Genomic DNA, 27459 nt, shown 5'->3' on the forward strand with positions numbered 1-27459 from the left:
TTCTCAATCGCGTAAAGCACTTGAAAAATAACTAAATCCATTTAATGAGATTTCTAATGTTATAGAAAGAACAAGAATAAAACTCTACCTACATGAATAGACAAGAATACTAAAGAAATGTGTAGCAAATGTGTGAAGGCAAACATCTTCAAACTCACATCACTCGCAGACCTAGCTACAAAGAGCACATTCATGTCTTCTATGCAGGGATTAACATAGTTAAATTTCACACTCATAGACCTCCAAAGCACACATTCACATCTTCTCCATTGGGATCGATTAACATAGTTGAATCTCACACTCTTCGATGTATGAACAACAATCTAGATCAAGTGAAATTTTTTGGCGTCGAAGTGATTATGGGTGGAACATTAAAAATTCACCCCTTTGCAAGCACCATAAACTCCCCCTAGAATCAAAGGCCCTCCACTATCTCCAAGTTTAGTTCCCTAGAATGTAAACCTCCAAAGTGCACAAACCTCCAAATTAGCTTCTGTCCAAAATGCTCAAATTGTGAAATAAATATCACACACATGTTTTTCTTTTTATTTTTTGTTTATGAGCCCAATTTGGCTGAAAATTTTGACCAAATCAGGCATTTTGGTCAAATTTTCAACCAAATCAAGCTCATCAACAAAAAAAAAAGAATTTAACAAGCCAAAAAAGGCCTTGGTCAAAATTAAAGGTCGAAAATTGACCTCAAATGTACTAGTGAGCTACTCATATTTCCAAATCATTTCCCACTCTCCATTTTCCCAACCTCTCTTCCCCAAAAGTGTTAGCAATAAAATTTAGGCACTAGAAATGTGTATGAGCTAAGAAAAGTTAATCCATTTGCATTTCTGGTCGCTAAAGATATGTTCGCATATTCTTTGCTCAAAATCAATAGTTTTAGTGTCAAAACATGTATGCTTAAATAATCATTTAGAATACATTTATGACGACACTATGGATGTTACAAATTCATTTGGACATGGACATTTTAGAGCCTAAAAAGGTGAACAAGTTCAATGAAAGTAACTTGTACATGTTAATTTAAGTTAAAATGGATTTTCAATGTCCAAAAATTGATGATTTCCTATGACATTAAATATACCATATTTCTATTTATAAAACATTTCTCTAGAGATACCAAAAAAATAGTGGAAAACCCATGAGTTTCTAGTGTATACACCTTACGAACTTGGTAATTGTATACTTGTTTGTTGTTAATGTGAATGTGTGTGTGTGTGTTGGTGAGAGAGAGAGAGAGAGAGAGAGAGAGAGAGAGAGAGAGAGAGAGAGAGAGAGAGAGAGAGAGAGAGAGAGAGAGCCAGCCTACTAGGGAAGTGTTGAGTGCTCCTAGATGTTATTTCACTTCTTGCATCTCTGTAATACTTGTTTGAGTTCCTCCCATATGCCACCTTCAGAATCAATAAATGATAAACAATTGTAAAAATGGGAAAAATTTCCAAGAGGAATGATCGTTGTAATAATCTTACTTTGCTAGGGGAAAGTGTAATCTTAGAATGAAGCTTAAAAATCCCATCAACCATATTTTGGATTTCAAGGCCAATGATAACCAGGGTCAATGGTAACTAGATCTTCTTAGTTCCAACAACCTCAACATGCTATTGAATAGTTTCATTTCCTTTCCCCTTCCTAGTTCAAGGATACATATTTAAGAGGTCCTGTCATTAGTTTCAACTTACCAAATTGATTGTTGTTATGTGAAATAACTATTTCCTTCAGATTATCTCAAGGAGATTTTGTGCAACCTTTGAATTCTTTTTCACATAATTCTTCAAAGTGGAAAGAACAAATTTCTATAAATAGAAGGAGGTATCAAGTTGATATATGGAAAAATTCTATAGTATTAGATTCATTTTCTTTAAGAAATAATGTTTTTTTGTGTCAAGTTGGGTTTGATGTAGTTTTTGAAAATTGAGAATGTTTTTATCTCTTGTTATCCTTCGTTTGGATCAATTTCATGTCATAAGCCTTTTCGAAATCAAGTTAATTTGCATTTGTATGTATAGGCAATTTCTCGATATCAATGGACTATAGCACCGACCTTCTGATTTCTACATTCATGTAGATATAAATACAATTAGATGATTATCATAAACATGAAAGCAATTATCTTTATAGGAAAAATCCCATAAAAGAGCTTGTTGACATCTAAACCATCCCATTTCTCCCCACTTCTCATTGCATACCAATCGTAGTGTGTGGAATTACAGTGGTATCCCTATAAAAATGATAAGTGTGTCTAGTTTTGGGTAGTGAGTTTGGCATAACCAACATATATTTATTTGCCTCCTCCCATTCCTTGATCATGACCAATTATTGCTACTCCTTGGTATATATTGGCTAGGGCTTGTTTTGAATCACTAAGGCCAAAGTAATCCATTATGACAACACCCTCATATTTTCTTTGCATGAGGAGGGCTCTAATGGGACCCCATGTTCTCATATTTTGGCAAAGATCTTCTTGAGTAAGCTAAATTGGGACACAACTGAGAAGAAAAGTATGAGAGGAATTGCATATGGTTGTGGTTATGGAGAGCTCATTAAACTCTATTGGAAAGTACAAAACAAAACTTCTATTATTCCTTCATTGGAAAATTGATAATTCACAATTGAAAAAGGAATGGGGCATGCTATCACAAGAAAAATTTATAAAGCGAATGGTGGAATGGAACTCATTTGCAGATGTAACGGAGATAAGATATTGTATCATATGGGTATTACAACATTCAATATTGGCGGGGGAAGAAAATAGGATGGAGGAAATTGATGAAGAGTGAATTTATATGTGAATTATGGAGGTGGAACAAAATCCCTTACCCATGGATTCAAACTACCTGCCACAATTTATGTTGATGCCTACAATTATGTTATTTACAATCCTCAAAACACACCTCTCTAAGATGATAAAGTTTTATGGGAAAAATGTAAGAATGGAAACCCTGATGATGAAAGGTTTGGAAAAAGTAGAGTATTCCAAGTGGCCTACTCCATTAGTGCTTCTTTGTGTACTCTTAACGACATCAAGCACTATTTTGCATTGCACATATTTTCTTTCTACTTTATTTGCCTAATCTCACAATATTTAGAGCTTCAAAATTCAATGATTGCTAAGTTAATTGTTTATGCAACTATATATCACCATTTGCCAAGGGAATTGATTTGATTATAATTAATTGCTTTACCAACTCATGTAGCACATTCAGATGTCCTAGGGTCATTATAATTGCCTTAATTTCATGAATGCCACTTGTCTACCTAGAAGAGGAGAAGAGTTGTAAGATCTACATCTTTGTAGCTTGTGAGAGACAACATTATCCCTCTTCGACGTCATGACATCTTTATTTGGTTGATAATAACAAAAAAAATGATTGGATTTCCTTTGTTTTTTTGGGACTATTTCCTATCTTTTTGTCATTGATTGTAGGTTAATATAACATGATAGACATGTTTAAAAAAATTGTAATCATAAAACACAACTAGATTATATTTAATGTAAAACTCCAATCTCAAATCTTTTATATTATTAACACCACTTAAATTTTACTTATACAATCTCATATGCTTTAAAGATCTATATTTCTCTACTATAATATGTTCAACTAATCTAAATGTTCAAATAGCCCAAATATATTAACTACATTTTTAATTTTCTTTTTAAAAACTCTTTTTCATTCACCACCTTAATACACACCCTTATTTAAATCTCCTTGAGATAGATTGCTACCACCTTAATTAAATAAGGTTAAACTATACCCTATTCTCAACGAAATTTGTAATCCAACATTAAGGTTATAACAAGAGCTCTCGGCTCTAGACTTTCCAGCTACTTGGCTTATGTTTTTGGAAGAACCCCCAACATCATTAAAAGTCTGTTGGGAAAGGTTCAACGGTTTGGGAATTCATGAGATTTGAATTGATGAACTCTACTTCGAGTGACATATGAGGGGGAGCGTCCCACGCACAAAAATAAGCCGTGGAGGCGAACCAGACCGTTGTAGAGGCACCTCAATCAAGGGGCGCTCAAGTATGGCTCACTGCTGGGCTACGCGCATGGCTAAGTATTGGGCAACCTGCGCATCAGGTTTAGAGTTCACGGTCTGCCAAGAGGTACATTCTTCCATACACGGGAATTAAATTTGAGGGCAATAAAACTAAAATGGGAGCATTCATTGCAAATTGACATGTCGATTGACTTCTTAATCTAGAAATTCTTTCGTTTTCTGGGCAACTTTGGATGAGGTTACGAATCAGATCCATTGGAGTAATTCTGGGCATTATTGCGGTGGGGGGTTGCAGCCAACTCATCCCATGACCACTACATCTCACTGAAGTCAACATACCCATTACCATTCTACGGTGCTGCAATTTGCAAGCATATACTGTTTTGTAAGCAGCCAAACATTAGCATTAAATCAAAGTTTAATAGTGTTTATGATTTTTATGTATATTTTGCTATATTTTGAAATACACCGCAGAAGCTTCTTTTATCTTTATTTTATTAACAAGAGTCGAAGTGATTTTACAATTTTTTTCTGTCAATTAACGGTTAAGTGAAGGAAAAATTGAAAATTTTCATGTTAGTTGATAGGAGTGCTGTCCAGGGGTCATTTCTGGTTAATGCCTGCTGGTCAAGAAGCGGGGTATATTTAATGGGTTATCTACCATGTTATATATATTTAAATGAGAAAGAATTCTCAACCATAACAGTATCGTTAGTTCGTTTCACCACCCCTTAAAATTTCTTTCTGAATTCTTAAGATGGGTATAGATGTTTGAATAGACTAGATTTGGTATCTATTTGTGTGATAACTGCAAGGTTTTCTTTACAGTTGAAAGGGCTCGAGGGGACAGGTGTTATATCAAATTCTTTGTTCAGTGGGGGTGTTCTTTTTGAAACAATGTGCCCTGCAGAGGTAACTCTTTTTCAATTATGTTTCGATTCATAAACTAGAGCAATGCTGCATTTCTATTACTGTCTGGCAGTTGATGTTTCTCGTGTATTGGTTTCTTAGAAAGACTTTTGAAAGAGTTGTTGACTTTGTTTTGTAGAGGCTGCTGAGTCTGCGGGCTGTGGATAACATATATGCATTTGTTGCACATTTTCAAGTGATTTCTTCCTCTTTTTACCCTTTTTTTCTGTAGACTATAAAGTTATACTATATTTTCAACATTTGCACTGAATTAATTGACTTTCAGATGATGTTTCTTATGCATATGACACCTGTCTGTGAATTCCCAAAACTATTGCCTGTAGACCGGAAACAGTAAGATTTCTCCATTTTGGAAACCTCTGAAAACTCATCAGGCTGCAATCTTCTAGAAATGTTCCAGGTAAGGAACATCAGTTTTTCCAGGAGTTCTTATAGGTTTTCTGTGCTGAAATTTACCTTTGTGAATATTTCTTAGTGTCTATCTCTAATTCCATTTCTAGGAGTTTGTTTCCTGTACCATATCCTAGAGTTTACTGAAGTTTGTGTTATCTGCCTGGAAGTTTTTCTCATTTTCTGACCCAGCTATTCCCACATTTTGTAATTTTAAAGCCTCAACTTCGGGAAACCTTTTCTTGATTCGTGGTGCAACATGATATAATTTTTTGGTTTGAGTCAGTTCATTACGGCATGGATTGAAATTGTGTATACAATTGTTCTTATAAGTAGCATCAGAGATTGATGCAATGTCTTGGTACAGGTAATACTTTTATTTTGGAATTTGGTTATGAATGCATTTAAAATTTCTTGATACCTTTCAGCCTAGTTACCAGTGTGAGCTTCCTGTTTCTGGAAGTAGATTCAGATGCATCCAGATGCCGATCCGGAGGTGGATGCCTGTGCGTTCTGCCCAGATACAGCCTTTAAGCATCCGAAAGCATTTGGATGCCTCCCAGATGCTTGGAAGCTGCATCCGGATGACACCCACAGGCATTCGGGCGCTTCCAAAAGCCTCTGCGTGCCTAGACGACCAAAAAATCACTTCTTGCCACTTAAAAATGAATTTGACATGTGCAAATATGATTTTTTACTTCTCTATTTTGCTTCTAAACCATAAAACGACCCTAAAAGAGGCCATTCAACCATTGGTCATGTCATTTTGTTTGTTGCTAGTCTCTCTTTACAATTCAAAATGTTTTAATTATGTATATTTCTTTCATTTCTATGCATATATTGTTCTACACACACACATATCTATGCATCCAAACTCATCCGCATCCCCCAAAAAATAATTTTGTGCATCCGCACACCCAATTCTTGCATCTGTATCGGATCCGCACCCGAATCGGTAACCAAGCCTTTTAGCATTATCTCAAGTGAAGATCTGTAAACCTTAAGACAAGAAAGAGAAGTGTTGATGTAGCCAAGTTCCCTCTTGAATCCATATTCAACTATATACTTATTGATTCTTTTTACATGCATATCATAGAGCTCAATAGAAGCACTAGTTTCTCACAAATAATATGGACCAACAAGCTTAAAATACAATCCTTCAATGCATTGATTTGTGTGAAGACTAATATCTTTAATTAAGTAAACACTTGACTATAGATAAACATTTGGCATCCCATATTTGGATTTAATAATATATTTGGTTTTTTGATTGGATGTTAAAAGTAAACACTACTGAATTATAGCTGTATATACTTCAGAGTCAATTCAAAGGGGTCTTCCATGGAAGGCACCCAACTTCTAATCTACTATCTCCTATTGAAACTGGAAATCTCCCTAGCATATTAGTGATCATGCCCCATATATACCCAAAATGGGCTTTCATCTGATGCAATATATGTCATACCAATTAATATATCTTTTAGAGACCTATTCCTTGTCATGAGCCATGATTGATATATCAACAATATAAATATATTATCAATACATATATAATTGTTCAAAATATATTACTTTGAATATAAGTATATAGGATTAATTCCTTATTTAATTACTAATATCATAGTAATCAATGTTAATTATTAGATAAATAGTTAAATAAATAATGAAATGATTGTATTAATATATTAATATCTAAGTTGTATATTAATGTATAAATATATTAATGGGTTCGTGAACGGGTACGGGTTCGTGGGTTTAAGCAAATTGTTTTTTTTCATTTAGGTTTGTTGGGGTGGTTCATGATTATATATATTATATATGCATTATATATACCAAAATAAGAGAAACATACATAATTGCACAAACAATCTCTAGCTCCTTTTCTTCAAGCTTGCAAAATGGACACACCAAAATGAGAGAGCCAAAGGAGAGAGCAAATGAAAAATAAATTGTGTTTGATGTTATTCTATTAGGATGCTTTTAGGGTTAGAAGAAGAAAAAATAAAAATAAAATATTGTTTAATGTATTCTTAAGTTACTTTTTGCCCAATGGGCCATGGGTTCTTGTGGGTCCCCAGGCTCCGCTTAGGTCCCTACAAAAACCCTCTAGGTCTGTGTAGGGTTTGCACAATGGACTGTGGGGACATTCAAATCCACTGTCTGTTGTGCATACCTTTCGTGAACCTGCCATAGACCTAGCCTGAATCCGAACCTACAACAAACCCGGACCTGGACGTGAGTGGCAAGGTTCAAACCTTGCAACTTAGATTAATAATTATTAAGTTCATAAATATTACATTAATACACGAAAACATACCTTCTCAAACAAATCTATTAAATGTTATAAGTAAATATATTAGATGTTTACATATTTAATATATTCAATATGTTTTATTGATAATTAATGTTTACCTCAAACATGGCATCGACCAGGAAAAAATATAATTCTTATATTCAATGAATTGCTCTAGACAACATACAGTATTCATATGGAGCCAACAATTCAAGACTCTGAAGGGGGGAATATGATATAAAAAATCTTGATAGTATTCAGAGCATGACAACAGAGTCAAATGAAGAATAGTTAGCACCTAATATAGATTGAAAAAATAGTAACTAGCAATTTACATATACATATAATATGTATCGATTAATAACTTAGACATCAACAAACATGATACTCTATTGTTGAATTAGAGGATAAATAATACAAACATACAACGTACACTATACAATTTAGGGAAGAAGTTTTGAGTTAGTATAGAAGTAACACAATCAATGCTAATTAGATAGTATTGATAGAAAAGAATTAATTATTGACATCACCGATAGGAGGAATAATAAATTGATGTTCACTGAATAAGGGAGAAATAAGTATAATTGATACTCTTCAAAGGGATGAAGAAGGAAATTGGATCATAGATTGATTATCATTTAGACGGAAGATTGAGCAATTATATATATATTTCATGTACTTGTTAAGGAAGAGTAAGGAAGTAATTATTTGCAATGCTAGTAAGCATTGTACGACAGTAAATTATACTATTATGTATCTATATTAGATACTAATTTACATAACATTATTATATCAAAATTCTATTAGGGATATGGAATTCCTACACCATCTAATATATATAAATATAGTAAGAGAAGTAATGCTAAGATCTTTGTTATTACTTTTGTGATGAAGAAGGAAGGTTGAAGCAACTCAAGGAATGACGGTCGAAATCCCAAAAGGATAGTTCCCAAGATAGGGTAGGGATTAGCGACCCTGAGTGCCTTGCAGGCATAGTCCCAAGATAGGATAAGGCTTGGATTTGTAAACTTTGAGAGAATCTATCAAGTGATCTCTAAGTGCCTTGGATTTTATTCAGACCTCCTCTTTCCTTATAACAAAGTAATAGCAGGTCAAGCTTAGCAACAAGAAATATAGATACAATATGAAATTAAAGTACCTAATACATAATACAAATGGATGTTTGTCCCGACTTATACAATATGCTTGTGGAAATCAATGCATTTTCTTGTTGTTTTAACTTATGATATAAGAACTGAGATTAATTTAAATAATAATTGAACTTAAATTACCAGGGGACATTACATTCCCAACAAAATGAATTGTAAACCTCCTATCTCTATTCACTTTGCAAAAATAGTGGATTGCAAAAACTCTAACAGTTAGGTTACAATTGAGTCCCCTACTTACTGTGAGCATGATTTCCTTGGATTCAACTAGGATAAAGAGTCTGCCTCTAGTATCTAATCAACCTTTCTTTCCTTTTCTAACTGTCTTTTCTTTAGCCCGCCTCTCTGCCTTTTTCTGGTGCTTCTCCTCTTCCAATGTCTGCAAAAAATCCTTCAACATTTCCTAACCACCTCTAGCTTCATCGATTCTGCTCTCCTTTTTTGATTTGGTACTCCAGACCAAAAAAGGCTAAATGGTCTCAATGGTTCCTTCCTCGACTGCCCACAAATCCTCCTCTGTCATCAACCCAACACCCGATTCCACCATTCCAATTAATGACACCATACCTCTAGACCATTCAGGGAGAACACACTTCTACATCATCTCCAAAGTCTCCCCTTGAGTTCCAAGCATGAAGAGCCCATGCTAGAAATGTTGATGAAATGTCCACATTCATACTAAACTTGTAATCTGTCATCATAAATTCTTTGCCAAAATCTCTAGACATTACCAAAATCTTGGGTCGTCTATGGTGAATATACCTTGCATCCTCATAATAGTGACCTCCCTTTTGAAAGTCTGCACCTGGTTGAGTGTATTCAGAGATAAATTTGCCTCTGTACTGGTCTTTGTGTAATTCTCTACAACCCAACCACATGAATGAAAGACACTTCCAAATGCTAGGAAGTATCCATCTGTTTTGCTTATAACATTGCACACTTGAATGTCCTTTGATCTACAAACCTCCACCTCAAATCCGATGCCATTAATGAATTCATCAACTTTGGCTGAATAAAATATAATGAAAGCACAATTTCCCTAGATTCTCCACATATAAGGCGTCTCTTCAAAGTATTCAACACTTTGCAGCTTCAGCATTACAACTAAAGCTTCTTGCAAGCTTGATGTGAATGCCACTTGTCTTCAATCATTGAATGAAATCCTTTTTCATCATTAATCATCAAAGTGAAGGGAAACAAGAAAGGGCCTGTGTAGTCATTAACGACTGTTCAAGAAGGCAGGAAAGACCTGCAATTCAAATTCAAATCTGGCCACTAGCAGGTAATGCTTGTCAATATCATGATAAAAAACCTTGAACACACTCCAAAGATGCAAACACAATGGTGAAATTACTGATTCCAGTCGAATCATTCCCCACTGATCTCCAGAAAATACTCAGTTGAATCCTCTTTTCCTAATTCTTTCACTTTGACTCCAAATTTCGACATGACATCTGCCTCCACATTCCCTTCCCTCTTCACATGGGTCACTTTAAATCCTTCAAAAGGTCCTAAGAGTGATCTGATTTTTTGATTAATTTATTGAGATACCAGACCTGTGATTCCCCTTTACATATTGCATTAATTGTTATTAAGGTGTCTCCCTATAAGCGAAGTTTCTTCACATTGAACTGTTTAGCCTTGTAGATAGCTAAGAGGGCTGCTTGAGCCTCGGCTACATTGTTTATTCCTTCTGACAAATTCTTAGTCTCTGTTGCTAAAATATTTCCTTTCCAGCACCTGACTACAAATCCAGTGCTGCTTGGGCCTGGATTACCCTGTGAGGCTCAGTCAAAAGTAATTTTAATCCAATCTTTCTCTGGAGGAATCCATTTCTGAATTTCCTCAACAGCTACAGAATGATTATCCCTTGAAGGTCCCTAAACAGGTCATATTTTTATATTTGTTTTACAAAAAGCCAACTCAGATATATAGTTCTCAGTACTTGTTTGGTTTGCATAATGATAATAGAACATGAACATATTTGCAGGATTTGCCAGTGGAAAAGGATGCTGCAATCAGTTTTCTTAAGGGTCTAGCTGTGAAGGTAATGCGTGGTTTACATTTAACAAGATTTTGAAAGCAGCATGTCTCTGTTGTAATTTTTTTGTTTCATATTTACCACTTTTATTTTGCATTTATCAAGGATGGTAGCATGACAGAGCTAGAGATAAGATAGTGTTAATATGTTGCCTGAACCTTCCTAACAAAAACATGGATGTGGTGTTTTGAGATTATATTAATGCTTTTCGGGATACTTTTTCTTTGAAGTTTTGGTCATATACATCAACTTTGAAATATATTTATAAACTACAAAATGACAGCTGAAGTAGCACAATTTTACTCATTGGAAAACCAACAATGGATGTAGTTCAGTTTGTACATATCATGCAAGTAATTATGTGTTTTGAGGGTCTAAGTGTTTCATCAAGTTTACAACATTAAATGCCAAGGCCTTAATGGTTCTACAACCAAAGCTACAGTTGTCAGGCTTGGCCTCTGTCTGGTCCATGGTTGCATTTTTGGGTTAGGCAAACTTGATCTTGCTGCTTCGGAACTTGTATTCGTAAAATAGAAGTGCTTAAAAGTGTCGATGTTAGAATTGTTTAGACAACTTGATACAATCACTACAGCTGAAAGCATTCAGCATATATGTTCAGAGATAATTTTCTTCATCGGCTGTACAGCAGACTCGATAATAAGCAAAATTATACCTATCAAAGTCCTCCAACAGTAACAAAATGAGAGTATAAAAGTAGACTAAAGCAATAGTAACATCCAAAGGACACATAAAAGATTTACATCACAATGCATGTTTAGGAATTATAAAAGCAGTCTTTATTAGGGCGCCATCCATCATTTTCTTTAAGAGATTCAAGAAATTCTGTAGAAAAGAGATCATCATTCCGGCCTGTGAGCACATAATCATTTGAAGCATCATTGGCAAGTTCTGCAACACCCTCAGATTTGTTACTTTCTGGTACAGTATTCTGAATATCAGAAGAGAGATTAAGTTCTTTCATCATCTTTTCGAGCAGTTCCAATTCCTTGTGATCTAGCATATCTTTGTAGTGATCAAGCTTACTGATTGCTTTGACTTCCTCTTTATGAATAAGCAGTAATCCATCACGGACTAGCATTATAAACTGAGCCATAGAAATTTCCAAAGAAAGAGAGACCTATGACAATGAAAAATTGTGTGAGTTTACATGTAAACTCAGTAAGCCTCCTATCTTTCTTTTGAAGGACCTCTTCATTTCTCGCTTTCCATAAGAACGACAAGGTTTCACATGTAAGAGTGGACTAGAAATAGTTATGTTTAGAGTCAAACATTTCAACGTAGCGAGCTAAAATTCGCTCCAAGAGAGGGCAGGTTTGGTATTCCATAAAAGTGGACTTCTCAAAAAAGACCAAATCATAATAGCAAAATCACACTGGACAAAACATGCTCAAAGGTCTCAGAGACAGCACAAAGATTACATTGAAGAGGACTGAGTCCCATAGAGTATAAATTGGATCCTATAGCAAGTTTTTTAATTAACAAAAACCATCTAAATCACAATTTTTTGGGTTCAACATTGGATTGCCAAAAATAATGAAAAACAAAGGACCAATCAGAAAAGGGGCAATTGAATACCCAGCCGTGGATCACTCTCTGGTAGATGTCTGAATCTGAGACAAGCATCTTATATATTTGTTTTGTAGAAACATCACTTCTCAGTTATCAGAGATCCATCACACCATTTTAGCTGCTTTAGGAAGCTATCTGAATCTATCAAGTTAGAGAACTTGAGGTTACCAACTGCCTTTAGAATCAAAGTATAAGTTTTTTTCTGAGTACGAGGAATACCAAATATCTGTTTAGTTTCCTCCCAAGTTCCCAACTGATTGTCCACCAGTAAAGTGCTTAAAAATGTTGTGCACAACTGCCATGGTTAAATAGGGTACTGAAAAGAAGAAAAAAATAGGTGCCATAATTATATTATTGATTTTCTTTTTTAGCTCTCCAGTTCAGGTTACAACTCAAATATTGGTAATTTATTAAATCCATTAGTTGCAATTTCTACTTGGGAATGCACTTTTTATTTTGTTGACCATTGCATATTCAGACCTATCTAGGAGATGGCTTAAATAGTTTCTCTTTTCATCTTCTTCTCCTGCAAACTTTTTTTGGAACAATTCTTTTTACATAACAAAGTCTAAAGCCATTCTGTGCTATGGTAATGAAAATATTTATGCAATTTTATGTGAGTTTTATGTCCCAGGAATGACATTATGATTAAATAGATATTTTGACCTCAAGGTTGATTTGAATCATGCTTTTTACGTCATTAGAAGTTGGTAAAGAGGTCAAGTTGACGATTCTCTGCCAAGACCTCTTTAGATGGAGATGAATGGTGTTTCGTTTGTCTTGATATATATCATACATCAAGACATGAATTTATATCTTTAGAAGCTGGAGGTACATTTGAGTACTTGTATAGCACTGACTTTGCTGCCAGCTTGGAAGTTATCACTACAAAGTTATCTACAATTATATGATTTACAAAAATGTGTATTTGAAGATTGAATCTTATTTATCTGTTTAGAAGACTTGTTATTTATTCAGGATTTTTAATATTCTGTTTCTTGTAATAGAGCATGCACAAATTTGAAAACATGTCTGCTACAATTATGGAGCTGAAGGTATCACCAACTTTTACTCTTGTATCTATTTTTTGTATTGTCAAATGATTGCATGAAAGTTGAAACTAAACTCTTCACCATAAATATAAATATAAAATTCAAACCCTCATTCTTCAAAAAAGATTTGTTTTTTGATTGTTAATTTCATTTAAAACTCTGTATCATTGTTTTAATGGATGGGAGATGCTTTAATGGGTGGGGATTAGTCATTCTTGGAAATCTTGACAATTCTTCATAAAACAAATATTCTCCTTTATAGCACGATAGGCTATATTACCGTAGGAAAGTATGTCACTATGCTTGGATCCACCTAACATAAACAAGGCTGCAACTGTCCTTAAATATTTTTAGGGTGCTTGGTTGTATATATTTTGCATAGAAAAGGTTTATTCTAAGGTTTGTGCAAGAAGATATCTATATAAATATCAGTATTACGGGGTCTCCTCCCCTAGGAGACATGTCCTGGAGATGAAGACGCATCTTAGAGACTTTTTGCATCTGTGGAGACCCCCAAAAAGGTTCAGAGAGTCTCTAAGTCCAAAAAGTGAAGTCTCCCAGAAGTCTCCTGATAAAAAAAAAATGCAAAATATAATATAAAAATATTTATATATTTTGGCCCTTATTTTAATGTTTTTTAATGCAAAAATTAAAACCAATGACAATTTAAATGATTTATTCATTTAAATTATTATTTTCATTCAATAGCTTAAAAAACATTAGAAACACTTGTAATTCTTTTAATTTTTATTCCAGAATCCAACCTGACCAACAATAATTAGGAATATTTAAAATTTTATTTAGATAATAACATGGAATCTAACATGGAGAGCGATGATTTTTTGGAGAGTATGATAGCTGAAGACCTTGAGATGGATGATCATACCCTTGTGGAGTAGATGATAGTATCGTCATACTAAATACTAGATAGATTTCTGATTTTTGTTTACAGTGCTAAGTTTTTTCATTTTTGTTTGCATATTAGCGATTTAGCATCAAACTATATTTTTTTGGGTTTAAAATTTGAATATGTAATGATAATCTCAGCAATTATTAATCTAATATGATGATAATTGTATGTGATATTCAGAAATCAGATATGTCTATGAGATATAGTAATGTAATTAAGTGATTTTTGAACTATTTGACTCTATATTAAGGTGACATTACTATAAGTATTTTACTTTAGTCTTTTAGTTCTATAGTTTTACTATTTTGTATTTAGTATTAGACTATTTAACCTATTAAAAAAGTTGCCGTTTCCAAGTACCTCAGTCTCCTATTTTTGTAAAATACTAAATAGTCATATGGGTACTAGTATTGGTATTGGAGACCTCCAAGCCTCCCCGTCTCCCATTAACCTTGATCTATATCTATCTCTATCTATCTATCTATATATTGATATATAAATATACACATACATACATACATATACATATACATGTAAATACATACGTATGTACATACATATACATATACATATGTGGACATATCTATATACTATATGTGTGTGTGTGTGTGTGTGTGTGTGTGTGTGTGTGTGTGTGTGTATAGGTATATGTATGTGTCTATATACCATAATTTACACTATTTCAGGTTTGAAAGATCAAATCTATTATTCTTTATAGAAGTTTGATTTTAATTATGGCTAATGTCTTTAGGGATTAAATTCTAGTTATCTCCTTTAAATCTCTTGTTGCCCTGTCATCTTTTTACATCTTTTGATAGTTTGTTTGTATATGCATATCTGTATGTATGTATGTATGTACGTACTTACGTATATATGTACATATGTATGTGCACCATATTAATAGGAAGGAATATACAATCGGTCAGTTCCAGTAAACCAATAGGAATGGACATACAATGCAAAGATAACAAATCCTGCAGAGTTAAAATCATTGTAAAATACTGAAACCATAAAAAAGACATGGATGCCATACTGATATAATTTATTTTTATTTCTTTCTTTGCAACTCAGCATATAACTCAGTTAATGCAAATTTCTAATCCTTTAATTGCCATTAGTCTTTGTTACTATCAATCTTGCTTTTTGAATTTTGTATATACAGCCCCTTGAAATTTTGATCTGTTAATGCAGGGCTTGACGAATTCCTGTTGTCATCCTCTTTTTTTGAAGGTTTATGTTTTGAATAATTTTTTCTACACGACTAACATTCTAAGCCATTATGTGTCATGCTTTTGAAATTCACGTGCAATGTTATGTGTTTGATGCTCCAGTAATGACATAATGATGTGCAGTATAACTAACAAATATTTTGCCCTCTAGGTTGATTGTAGTAATGCTTTTTGCATTTTTGGGAGTTGGGAGAAAGATGGAGTTAATCATTCTCTACCTAAAACCTCATTAGATGGAGATGGTTTAATATCTTTTTTTTTGTCATGTGATTGGACATGTACTGAGATGAAAAGACATGAGTTCACATCTGTGGATGCTGAAGGAACAATTAAATGCTTTTATAGCATTGACTTTGTTTCCAGCATGGAATTTCTACTGCTAAATTGTTATCTTGAACCTTATCAACGATATTAAAGGTGTATTTTAATATTGGAGCCTTATTCTACCTGTTATGAAGGCCTATTTAAATATCGGAGGCGATTCAATATTTATGCTCTTTGGAATAGAATATGCACAGCTTAGAAAAGGTGAGCAGCAACATACTGTAGAGGTGAAGGTACTACTAATATTTCCTCTTGTCTCAAGTTTTTTCTTGCTAATTGATCGCATGGAACCCCTCTTTACCATAAATAAAGATATTGAACCATCTCCATCTAATGAGGGTCTAGGCAGAGGATGATTACCTCCATCTTTGTTCCAACTTTTAAAGATGTAAAAAACATTACTCCAATCAACCTAGGGTGCAGAATATTTGTTCATCATACTGCACGTCATTGTCATTGCTGGAGCATCAATTTTACATAACATTGCATGTGAATTTAAAAAACATAGCACATAATGGCTAGGAATGTTACTCATGCACACAAATTTGTCAAAATAAAATCCTTGAAGAGAATGAGGAAGAATTTGCACTTTTGGGTTCCATGGTTGCACATTTGGGTTAGGTGAACTTATTGAGATTGGTCCTGAATTTGTATTCTTGAAATAGAAGCACGTAAAAATGTTGTGCAGAGTTGCCATGGTTAAATGGGATACTGAAAAGAAGAAAAACTAGAGGTGCCGTACTCATATAATTTATTCTCTTTTCTTGCTCTCCAGTTCTTGTTACAACTCAAATACTGATAATTTTTATAATTCCGTTAGTTGCAGTTTTTACTTGGGAATGCTCTTTTTATTTTGTTGACTCGTGCATATTTAGCCCTGTCTAGGAAATGGCTTAAAGAGTTCCCATTTTCATCTTCTTTCTCTTGGGAATTTTATTTTGAACAATTTCTTTTATAGAGCAAATTCTAAGCCATTTTGTAGTATGTTATTGAAAACGGTTATGCAATTTATGTTCATTTTATGTCCCAGGAATTACATTATGATGGATAGTATGATTAACATATATTATGACCTCAAGGTTGATTTGAATTATGCTTTTTACATCATTAGAGTTTGGGAAAGATGTCAAGTTGATGATTCTCTGCCAAGACCTCATAAGATGGAGATGGTTTAATAGTGTTTCATTTGTCTTGTGATATATCATACATCGAGATAAACAGACATGAAATTATATCTTTGGAAGCTGGGGGTACATCTGAATACCTGTATAGCATTGCTTTGCTCCTAGGTTGGAAATTATATTACTAAATAGTTACCTACAATTATATGATTGACAGAATGTGTATTTGAAGATTGAATCTTATTTAACTGTTTAGAAGATCTGTTATTTATAGTTATAGAACATTTTAATAGGAAGGAATATACAACCAATCAGTTTTAAAAAACAAAAACAAGTAGGAAGAAACATACAATGCAAAGATAACAAATCTCAGTGTGTTAAAATCATTGGATAAGATACTGAAACAATAAAAAAGATATGGACGCCATACTAATACTCTGTTTTTATTTGTTCTTTCCTGCTCAGGGTATAACTCAGTTAATGCAATTTTTTAATCATTTAGTTTCCATTTGTCTTTGTTACTATTGATCTTGCTTTATTGAATTTTGTATATTTAGCTCCATGAAATTTTAATCTGCTAATGAAAGCCAGAAGAGTTCCTGTTATCATCCTCATTCTCTTGAAGGTTTTGTCGTCAAACAAATTTTTGTTCATAACTAACATTCTTAGCCATTATGTGGTATGCTTTTGAAATTCACGTGCAATGTAATGTGAGTTTGGTGCTCCAGCAATGACGTAATGACATGCAGTATGATTAATAAATATTTTGCCCTCTAGGTTGATTGGAGTAATGCTTTTTACGTCTTTGGAAGTTGGAAAAAAGATGGAGTCAATCATTCTCTGCCTGGACCTTCATTAGATGGAGATGGTTCAATATCTTTTCGTGTGTCATGTCATAGAACATGTACTGAGATGAAAAGACATGAATTCACATCTGTGGATGCCGAAGGTACAATTCAATACTTTTTATAGCACTGACTTTCTTTCCAGCATGGAACTTCTACTGCCCTTATCATTGATAAAAAGGTATATTTTAATATTGAAAGCTTATTCTATCTTTTATGAAGGCATAATCCTTTTATAGGCTTTTCAATATTTTGTTCTTTGGAATAGAATATGCACAGCTTAGAAAAGGTGAGCAGCAACATATTGTAGAGGTGAAGGTACTATCAATATTTCCCCGTCTTAAATTTCTTCTTGCTAATTGATCACATGGAACCTTTCTTTACCATAAATATATATTTGAAAATTGAACTTTACTCATTTGTCCAGTAGGTTTTGTTCTCTGACTATGATATTCTTAAAATGTTTTTTTGCATTCATGAGTGATGTTGATGCAGCATTTACACATAAGAGCATATACTCACAATTTATTATTTAGGCTGGAGCCCACCTCTTCAAGATATGATTAAGCAAACAATAAGCTTACAACTTATAGATTTAGGTGAAATTTATTGATTATAGCATATGTTTGAAAGAATTATAACTAGTGCCGGGCTTGATTAGTCATTCTTTATAATGTCCCCTTCCCAGGCCAATTTCTTGAGTTCTCGTAGGCTAATTTCTATCAGAAAGTTGACTCCATTGATCTTGGAGAGCACAGGTTCAACCTTATATGTTGGAATGTGCAAGAAGCCATCTTGAAGCTGGAGACTTCAGGGATCAATCCAAGAGATGACTGTCTTGGAATTAATATCAACTGTGAATTCTGATATAGGAGGTGATGGGGGAAGCATGATTAGATCCACAAACCCATTAAGTGGAGTTGGATTACTCTTAACACTAGATGGAGTAGTCAAAGGAGCATAAGAATTATGATCATCAATGAAATTATCAAAGTCACGTTTTGGATTGGTGGTCAGCCCTACCAACTGCAAAAAGCTCTGCTATGACATGACAAATGAGTACTGAATCTGAAGGCTCAACTTTGTTTCATGCCTGGGTAATCTGATAGAAAGAAGGTTACGAGTAATCTCAGCTATGCATTGAATGTTAGCCACCAAACTATCACCTAAATCAATATTACCAACTGCAACAACGTGAACAAACTGATTGTTTGCAGTCAAGAGTCTATAGAAGTATGGTTCGCTAAGAGTACTGAAATCATTGTTGAAAAACTCGGTCCTGACAATATCTCATCCAACCCAAAATTCAAAATCTCAGTATCGCCAAAAACTCTGCAAAAAAATTGGCAATTGATCGACACTTTTCTCAAACATCTGAAAATATACGATTTCTTAAAATAATCTTAAAAACACACATATACACCAAAATTGAAAAAATGACGGAGTAGGCACAAACAATCTGCAATAAACCATGAGCAACCAAAAACCGGAGCAGCTAAAAACAATCTGCAATATACCATGACAACGATATCCACCAAAAATGATATCGCTTCAGCTCTGCCAAAAATGATGGACAGACACAATATTGCTTCAGCTCTGCTAGAAATGATATTGCCACAATTCTGCCATGAATGAGCATAGCCAAAATGGACAAAATAGATGAAGTCAAAGTCACTAAACAGTTCAACTTTTAAAAGTGATGGAAACCTTAAAATGTCAATAATTTCAACTTTTTTTGTTTTTGGAATTTAGTGGCAATATGAGGAAAATAACATGATATTTGGTAAGATTAAGAGCTTGATATAGAGGCACGAAAATGAATGTAGTGACACAGATTTTAACTGCAATTATATCTTTCAACTTCTTGTGGCACAATATATCGTGCTATTTTCTAGATAGTACAAATATTTTCAACTATGCTTGAAACCATGAAATTTGGTGAACAAGCAATGTGGATTGAAGCTCCTAAATCATAACCCTTCCAATACCCCTAGGTGCACGTGTGGATATCAATGTATGATCCTTTTCTTTGTAACTAGGTGAAGTGTCATCATGTACCTTGTTCTTATGTTAGGTTGAAGAAAAACTATATGAAGTTAAATATTATGCTTCTTGAGTAACTGCTTCAACTCACGAATTGCCTTCTTGTAGCATTTTTGTTCAGTATGGTCATCTTTCTAACAAAATCTATACTTTGGTCTCTTCTTCTTCGGATTAGACACTTTTGCAAAGGTGGTTTGGGTGTTGGAAAACCCAATAGATTCATGCTTGGGCTCATATGTTTTCTTCCATTTCTCTTTGGGTGTAGTGGCAACCAATCCATGAGACTTATTGATATCATCTTGACTAAGTTTGGATTGTTCCCTTGTCAACCTTTCACAAAATGTCCTAAATGACGGTATAACAAATTGCTTACTCAACCTATTTGTTGTGGAATGAAAGGAAGTGGCAATATATGAAAAGACACATGTCAATTTTGATAATCCTTGTCATTTTTCTCTTTTCCACATCTCTCTAATTGAGAATGCAAGGACTTAAACTTGACCAATAGTGCTTAATGGAAGTGAAAGTATCAATGGAAAGAGATGCCATTCTTTGCCTCTAACTACATAGCTTGAATATCATTGACTCAACCAAATAGATCCTTAAGCTTATTCCATACCTTATGTGGTGTGGTGCATTCCTCAATATGAAAGAACAAGGAACCAAAAATTTGCATAGCAATCAAGCCCATCATCTTGTCACACTTGTTTTAATGTGCAAATCTCTCATTTTCCTTGGTGAAAGTAGGTCGTTGCTTGTTCAATATAAACCACAATCCTTTAGACCAAGCTTCAAAGTAAGCATTGCCTTTTCACCTTCCATGTGAACTCACTTTAGATTTTGCAAAAACGAAACCAAAAATTTGGAGAAAACTGCACTGAAATTCCTTAGATATATATAAAAAAAAGTCGCTAAAAAGAGACAACCTATATTTGTGCAAAAAAGGGTTTGTGGGACCCACTTTTAGGCTAGAGGTGATAGTCGATATGTTGGTAAGTTACCATAATACAAGTCACCACCAACCTCATGTCTTTAACACGTATGCATGTGAGCCTTATGGGACCACTCACAAAATAATAGAAGGGTGCCAGGCGTTTGCCCCATAGGGTATCAATTTAACACATATGAGAATATATAGAAAAGGTAACAGGACACAACAATGCCATAGATGCTTCTTCATTAATATTAACAATGTTTACAATGTATGACACCAAAGTACTTTGAAAATAATAACCACAACGCCAACATAATAATGTTAATATCTCTTGGATGGAAGTGCATGACATAATAAGGTCAAAGGTACGACTGCCAGCCGTCGCAGCCATTCCCTACTACCTACCCTTCGACCAAACCAACATGTACTAACCCGACAACATCATCCCCCCAGAAAGAATGTCGTCTTTGGACGATACACCCAAATGGGGATAATGACAAGATTGAACAAATATAAAAAGAAATCATGACTAAGGTGGGGACTGAAAAATCATCCCTTATGAGGAAGACACCGACAGTGGTGTGGATGTTTCTAGTCGTGCTCTCAACTCATACACTTGCTTTGTCCTTTTTTCCAGGTTGCTTAGCCAACATTTGTTGCTCTAAAGTAGCTTTTAACATAAAGATTGCATCCGAGACCTCCTTATCCTTCTTCTTGGCTACCTTCATAGCGCTAGCAAGGCGAGTCTTCACCATGGCCATCTTTGCACTTTCTTCCACTGTGTTGCCATAGTCGCCTTCTTTGCCCATACCTCCTCCAATTGTGCCACCATAGTTGCCCTCTCAGCTACCCACACAACCCTCTCCTGAGCCAACTCATCTCTGTGGTGCTCCTCGATCTCCTAAAGTCAAGAGGCCAACTCCTCTTAGGCTAGCATTGCTGCTAGTTGCTAGGCCTCAACCCCTAATGCCACATGCTGTCCTTAACAAATAGCATCCCTTACGAAAAGCTTGCTTCACCTTCTGTAGGAAGGATTGAACTAGACTTTCACCCATGCTCTAGAAGGCCCCAATTCTCCAACATTTGCAAGGTCTTCATGGTAGGTCATCCCCGCGACTCAAAGCATCAGGGCAACTCCTTAGTGCAACCCCTTTTCACAAATGCCAACAATTGGTCCACTACCAATCTACCATCTCATCTACATGTAACTGAGCGGAGGCCACTATCCGCCTGGCTCTTGCAACAATATCAGTGATATACTAATCTAGGTCAACAAACTCCCTTTGAGACTCTGGTATGCCTATATCATAATCATGTTGAGGACTCATTGCCAACTTTCTGACTAGTGAATTCTCTCTCCAACTCCCTGATGACAAGTGAACTCTCCCCCTCTAGATCTGCTATCTCTTGAGATAGTATCTATCATTGCAGTGAGAGGATGGTGGGTCCAACTAGTGTCAAAGGTGTAAGCTGGAAGCAGCTAAGCCAAGTGTTTTAACTATCTCTATTGGTTGCACCATGGCTACCCACTCTGTCCTTACTATTGCCATGGTCTTCGTCTCAACTAGTTCAGTTGCCTCACTCGACAACTCCTATTGTACCAACTCCACCACGACCTTAACCATCTCAGCTGCTACTTGTTACTTAACTGCGCTTATGGAAGATCTGCTACTATTGGTGTTGGCTCTGTTGTTGGTGGTGGGACTACCACTTTTGTTTCCATACTTGGAGGTGTCATGTTAACTAGGGCCCTCAATTGCCCAAAGCCTAGCATAGGACCTGCTCCAATCATCACACCAAATGAAGTTGGTGGAGTCAACTGGGCGACTCTAGACACAAGTGGTGGGGTAAAAAGAACTTTCAAGGTGTCACTACCCGAAGGTGTGGGTTTGTCTTCTTTGACACCTACCTCTGAGATAACTGTCTAGTGAGATGAATATCTTGGCCTACCATCCTAAAGCTATCTCTGCCTACCATCCTAAAGCTATCTCTGCTTGCTCCTAAAGTGTCACTCGGTTCCTCCCAACCACTGTCATTGTTAGCCTTTCCACTAGGCTCTATCTTAGATGCCACAACCTACTGCTTCCTCTTCTGTTTTGACTGTGCCTCATCTGTGTCCAAGTGTCACCTATATAGAATCAATAGGTGTATAGGCTCTATACGACCCTGCAGCCTCACCTCTAAATGGTTGACAGGTATTTGTGTGCGGGCAGCCTTGAGGAAAAACTTGATAGCATAATTTGGCTTGTAAATGTCTTGTGTTCCCGTGTCATGAATTTGTCCGTTATGTTAGCATGCATGGATGCCCAGTCGTACACAATTCGATTCTTGATGTCATTCCTTTAGACAATCTGAGGTAGTGCGATGTCTTAGGCTCGACTTGAGCCTGTGAGGTGACTTTTAACAAAGTTTATCAAACACCTCCACTTGCCAGCTGAAATAAAAGTCTTTTTTGTTAAGTTTATATCATGTAACTTTGATAATATACTGATCTGAACTTCTAGATTGATCAAGATCAGTCTATACAGGCCTATATATAATTGCTATTTCCCTTCCTTATAATCAGTGTCTCTTTTTGGCACTATTGTTAATAACTAAATTAATAAACAAGGTTAGTTTAGTTACTAACCAGTAGTCATCAAATAATAGCCGACGATTTCTTGGAATGAAATAAAGCTGACCTAGAGAGGGACATGCCTTTTCAAGGACATGCCATTTGGTTGTTGTATTTAGGTAGGGTGTAGATGTGGATAAAGGACACACAAAAAATACAAGTCTGCTCCTTTAGCATCTACAGCCATATACGATTTATTGCAAGGATAAGAACATTTCCAGAATAGATATTATACTATTGGTAAGACTTCATACAAGTCTGATATACAAAAGACCATCTTCAACAAGTAGATTGAAGGCATTGTATCAGTCTGATTGTTCAGAATTTATAGAAACTTTACATGGTATCGGAGCTCTGGTAGTTGAACCTAGGCTCTGCAAATTAACAATCAAACTTCAAATATCTAGCAATATCATTCTACCTTCAATGGTGAGCACAATCAGACCCGAGGACAGGTTTGATGGAAAAGAACACTTTGTTGCTTGGGAATTCAGAATCATGATGGTTCTTGAAGACAATGATGTAAAACAGTATGCTGATAAAGAATCCAAGCAACCTGATGTTGATCCTCATAAAACTCTTTGGAGTAAAGGAAACAGGAAAGCTATGCAAATCATATTAGATGGAGTGAAAAATGAAACAGTACCTGTGCTAATGAAACATCAAACATCATTTAATATGACGAAGGCATTATTAAACATTATTAAATGCATATGAGGTTAACAATGCAACTAGACCCCTTGCACTAAAGAGGCAACTAAATCATATACAAATAAAGAAGGGAGAATCTATGAATTCATAATTCCTAAGGGTGGCTAGTCTAAGAGATGAACTTGCAAGTACAGGTACCGTAATTGAAGACAAAGAGCTAACACTTATGGCTATAGATGGGTTACTGGATTCTTGGGAAACATTCTCACAAGGAGTAAAAGTGCTAGAGACAATCTTCTAGACTTCAATAGACTTAAAGAAGATTGCCTTCAAGAAGAATCTAAGAAACTTAAGAATGGAGGAAAATTGAAAACTAAAGATGAAGAACTTCATGTTCTCAACACAAATTCCTATAAAGGTAAGAAGAAGCACTTCAAGAAGAAGAAGGGTAATTAAAGAAATGACAAACCTAAGAAAGATTTATCCAAAATAAAATGCTTCAAATGTGAAAAATTTGGACACTATAGATCTAATTGCCTTGAGAATACAAAGCAGCAAGTAAATTGTACAAACGTTACCAGGAAAGAAGAAAACTACGATCCTGAGAATCGTGTATTGTACTCTGCACTATAAAATGAAGTTTCAAGCAAAGCATGGGTAATTGATAGTGGATCATCTCAGCACATTACAAGATACAAAGAAGTACTAGATTCAATATCAGAAGAAGTTGATGGCGAAGTTACCATCGATGATAATTCCTCTCATTCAATCAAATAAATTGGGAATTGCATCTTGAAACTAAAGTAAGGTATTCCTCTACATCTCAAAGGAGTACTCTATGTACTAGGAATAAAGAGGAATCTAATCTCTGTTACAACACTTGAAGATGATGGACATAATGTTGCATTCATGGATGGTAAAATAATGATCTGGTCTAAGAACTCTTCAGTTAAGAAATCAAAGTTGATTGGTCAAAGAAAGGGATTCTTGTAGGAATTAAATACAAAACCTAGTCAACCTATTCAAGCCTAAATTCATGAAGTTGCTGATATAAACAAAATATGACACAAAAGGTTAGGACATCTAAATTTCAAAGCCTTATCGACTATGGAGAAGATGGTTACTGGTTTACCTAAGTTGAATCAAGATCATTCAAGCATATGCAAAGGATGAGCTCTGGGTAAGAATACCAAAAGTCCATTTCATGATAGCACTAGAAAAACTAACAATGTTTTGGAATTAGTCCACTTAGATTTATGTGGACCTATGTCTATTCCTTCTCTTGGAGGATTCAAGTTCTATATACTTTTTATAGATGACTTCTCTAGGAAAACTTGGATTTGCTTCTTAAAATGTAAAGAATCAGAAGAAATCCTTAAGGGTATGTTTGGTTCGTGGAATTTAAAAAATCGAAATTTCTACAAACCTTGGTTTAGCCAAATCAAGGTTTTGCAAATCTTCATTCCGATTTTGGGGATTTTACTTGAACCATTTGTTTCACTCGGAAGATGCGTGTGAAGACAAATTTTTATGCTTAAGCTTGGAGTTGAAGGCAAATTTCAAAAAGTAGTCCAATCTATTGTTTTTACACTCCTTAAAAAACATAACTAGGTTTTGAATTTCAATTTCTACTTGTTAGTAGGAAGTTGGAAAACCTGGTTTTGAGGCAAAATTTGAAGTCCGGTATGCTAATTCCATTTTGCCAATTCTGAAACAAATGCAGAAAATTTCAAATCTGGATTTTGAAAAAGCCAATTCCTCTCATCTTCTAGGAAGCAAAGGGACCCTAAGAGATTTAAAGAATTCAAAACCTTAATTGAAAACTTATTAGGCCACAAAATTAAAACTCTTAGGACTGATAATGGAGGGGAATATACTTCAAATTTGTTTAAAGAGTTTTGTAAAGAAGCAAGAATTAAGAGGGAGTATACTATTCCTTATAACCCACAACAAAACGGGGTAGCAAAAAGGAAGAATAGAACAATTATAGAAGCATCAAGAGCTATGATATTTGATCAAAATTTAGAATATTATCTTTGGGCATAAGCCTCTTGTATTGCTGTCTATATTCAAAACAAAATTCCTCACTCCCACCTTAGAGATAAAATTCCTGAAGAAGTCTTTACTTAGGTTAAACCTAATATAAATCATTTTAGGATATTTGGGTGCTCAGTATATATATACATGTTCCAAAAGAAAAGAGAACTAAGCTAGAACCCTTCGGGAGGAAAGATATTTTTGTCGGGTATAGTGAAACATCTAAAGCATATAGGATTTTCATACTTAGTCAGAAAAACATTGAACTTAGTAGGGATGTAATATTTGAAGAAAATTTAACATTCAAAAGAGCCCTAAGTTCTGAAGATCCCTCTCATTTACCTAGTTCTGAAGAAAATCATGAGAACATTGAAGAAATTGAAGATGAAATTCAAAATCCAAAGGAAAGACCACTTTGGGCCATTAAGACTATAGAGGAAGCACAAGACTTTGCTGCACCATCTGGAATCTTCAAAGAAAGCAAAAGACCCAAAAGATTTTCTAGTTATGCAACAAACATGAGTGATTTATCTAAATCAAAACCAACCAATGTTTCAGTTGCTATTAAACATATAGCTTGAAAAGATGCTATGACGGAAGAATACCAATCCATTATTAAGAATGATGTTTGGGAAATTGTTCCAAGGCCTAAAGGAAAATCTGTTGTTTCTTCTAAATGGATATTTAAAATCAAGCATGTTGCTGATGGTAGCATTGAAAAATATAAACCCTTATTAGTAGCCAAAGGATTTTTTCAGAAAGAGGGAATTGATTATGAAGAAACCTTTGCTCCAGTTGGCAGATACACCTCTGTAAGAGTAGTCCTAGCTATTGCAGCATCAAAGGGATGGAAAGTACATCAGATGGATGTAAAAACAACATTTCTGAATGGAAAGATTACAAAAGAAGTATATTTGAAACAGCCTGAAGGATTTGAAACTCATAACCCTAAAGTCTTTGTATGCAAGCTCCAAGGGTATGGGTCAAAAGAATATATGTTCCCTCGAGTTTTCGGGACGGGGACAGGACGGGACAGCAGGACAGGTTTTCGGTATGACAATTTTTTCTACCAATTTTGGGGACAGGGGGGAGGGGTGGGGTGGGATGACAAAAGTGACATTTGGGTTTTTTTAAAAAAATTTTTGTGTTAAAAATTTGGGGGCGGATACAAGTCCCTAATGAAGTCCCTGGGACGGGGATGTCCCCGTCCTCGAAATGCTAGCTTTTTTGGGGGGACACGTCCCTGGGGAACATAGGAAAGAATTGATAA

The 27459-nt window shown here is 35.0% G+C and overlaps 1 protein-coding gene across 10 annotated transcripts in view; it reads left to right on the plus strand.

The window, feature by feature from the left end:
* The first annotated feature begins 3830 nt into the window (after window positions 1–3830).
* LOC149535778 (uncharacterized) overlaps window positions 3831–27459 on the plus strand; it is a 218642-nt gene continuing 195013 nt past the window's right edge. For 2 of the 10 annotated variants that reach the window (XR_016356742.1, XM_089803414.1), the window contains exons 1-6: window positions 3831–4119; window positions 4842–4925; window positions 5062–5118; window positions 10789–10845; window positions 13437–13484; window positions 17843–18014. Coding sequence is in view for 8 of the 10 variants with exons in the window: in XM_089803414.1 (XP_089659540.1) it covers window positions 3952–4119; window positions 4842–4925; window positions 5062–5118; window positions 10789–10845; window positions 13437–13484; window positions 17843–18014 (586 nt within the window). In the remaining 2 variants the exon portion in view is untranslated. Of the gene's footprint in view, window positions 4120–4217; window positions 4399–4841; window positions 4926–5061; window positions 5119–5266; window positions 5344–10788; window positions 10846–13436; window positions 13485–17842; window positions 18015–27459 lie in introns of all 10 variants that reach the window. The other 8 variants (XM_089803420.1, XM_089803416.1, XM_089803417.1 and 5 more) reach the window with 8 other exon arrangements.

The sequence above is a fragment of the Cupressus sempervirens genome, chromosome 10, assembly GCF_028749045.1.
Source record: "Cupressus sempervirens isolate cs-2001-9-10 chromosome 10, ASM2874904v1, whole genome shotgun sequence".
In the NCBI taxonomy this organism is placed as follows: Eukaryota; Viridiplantae; Streptophyta; class Pinopsida; order Cupressales; family Cupressaceae; genus Cupressus; species Cupressus sempervirens.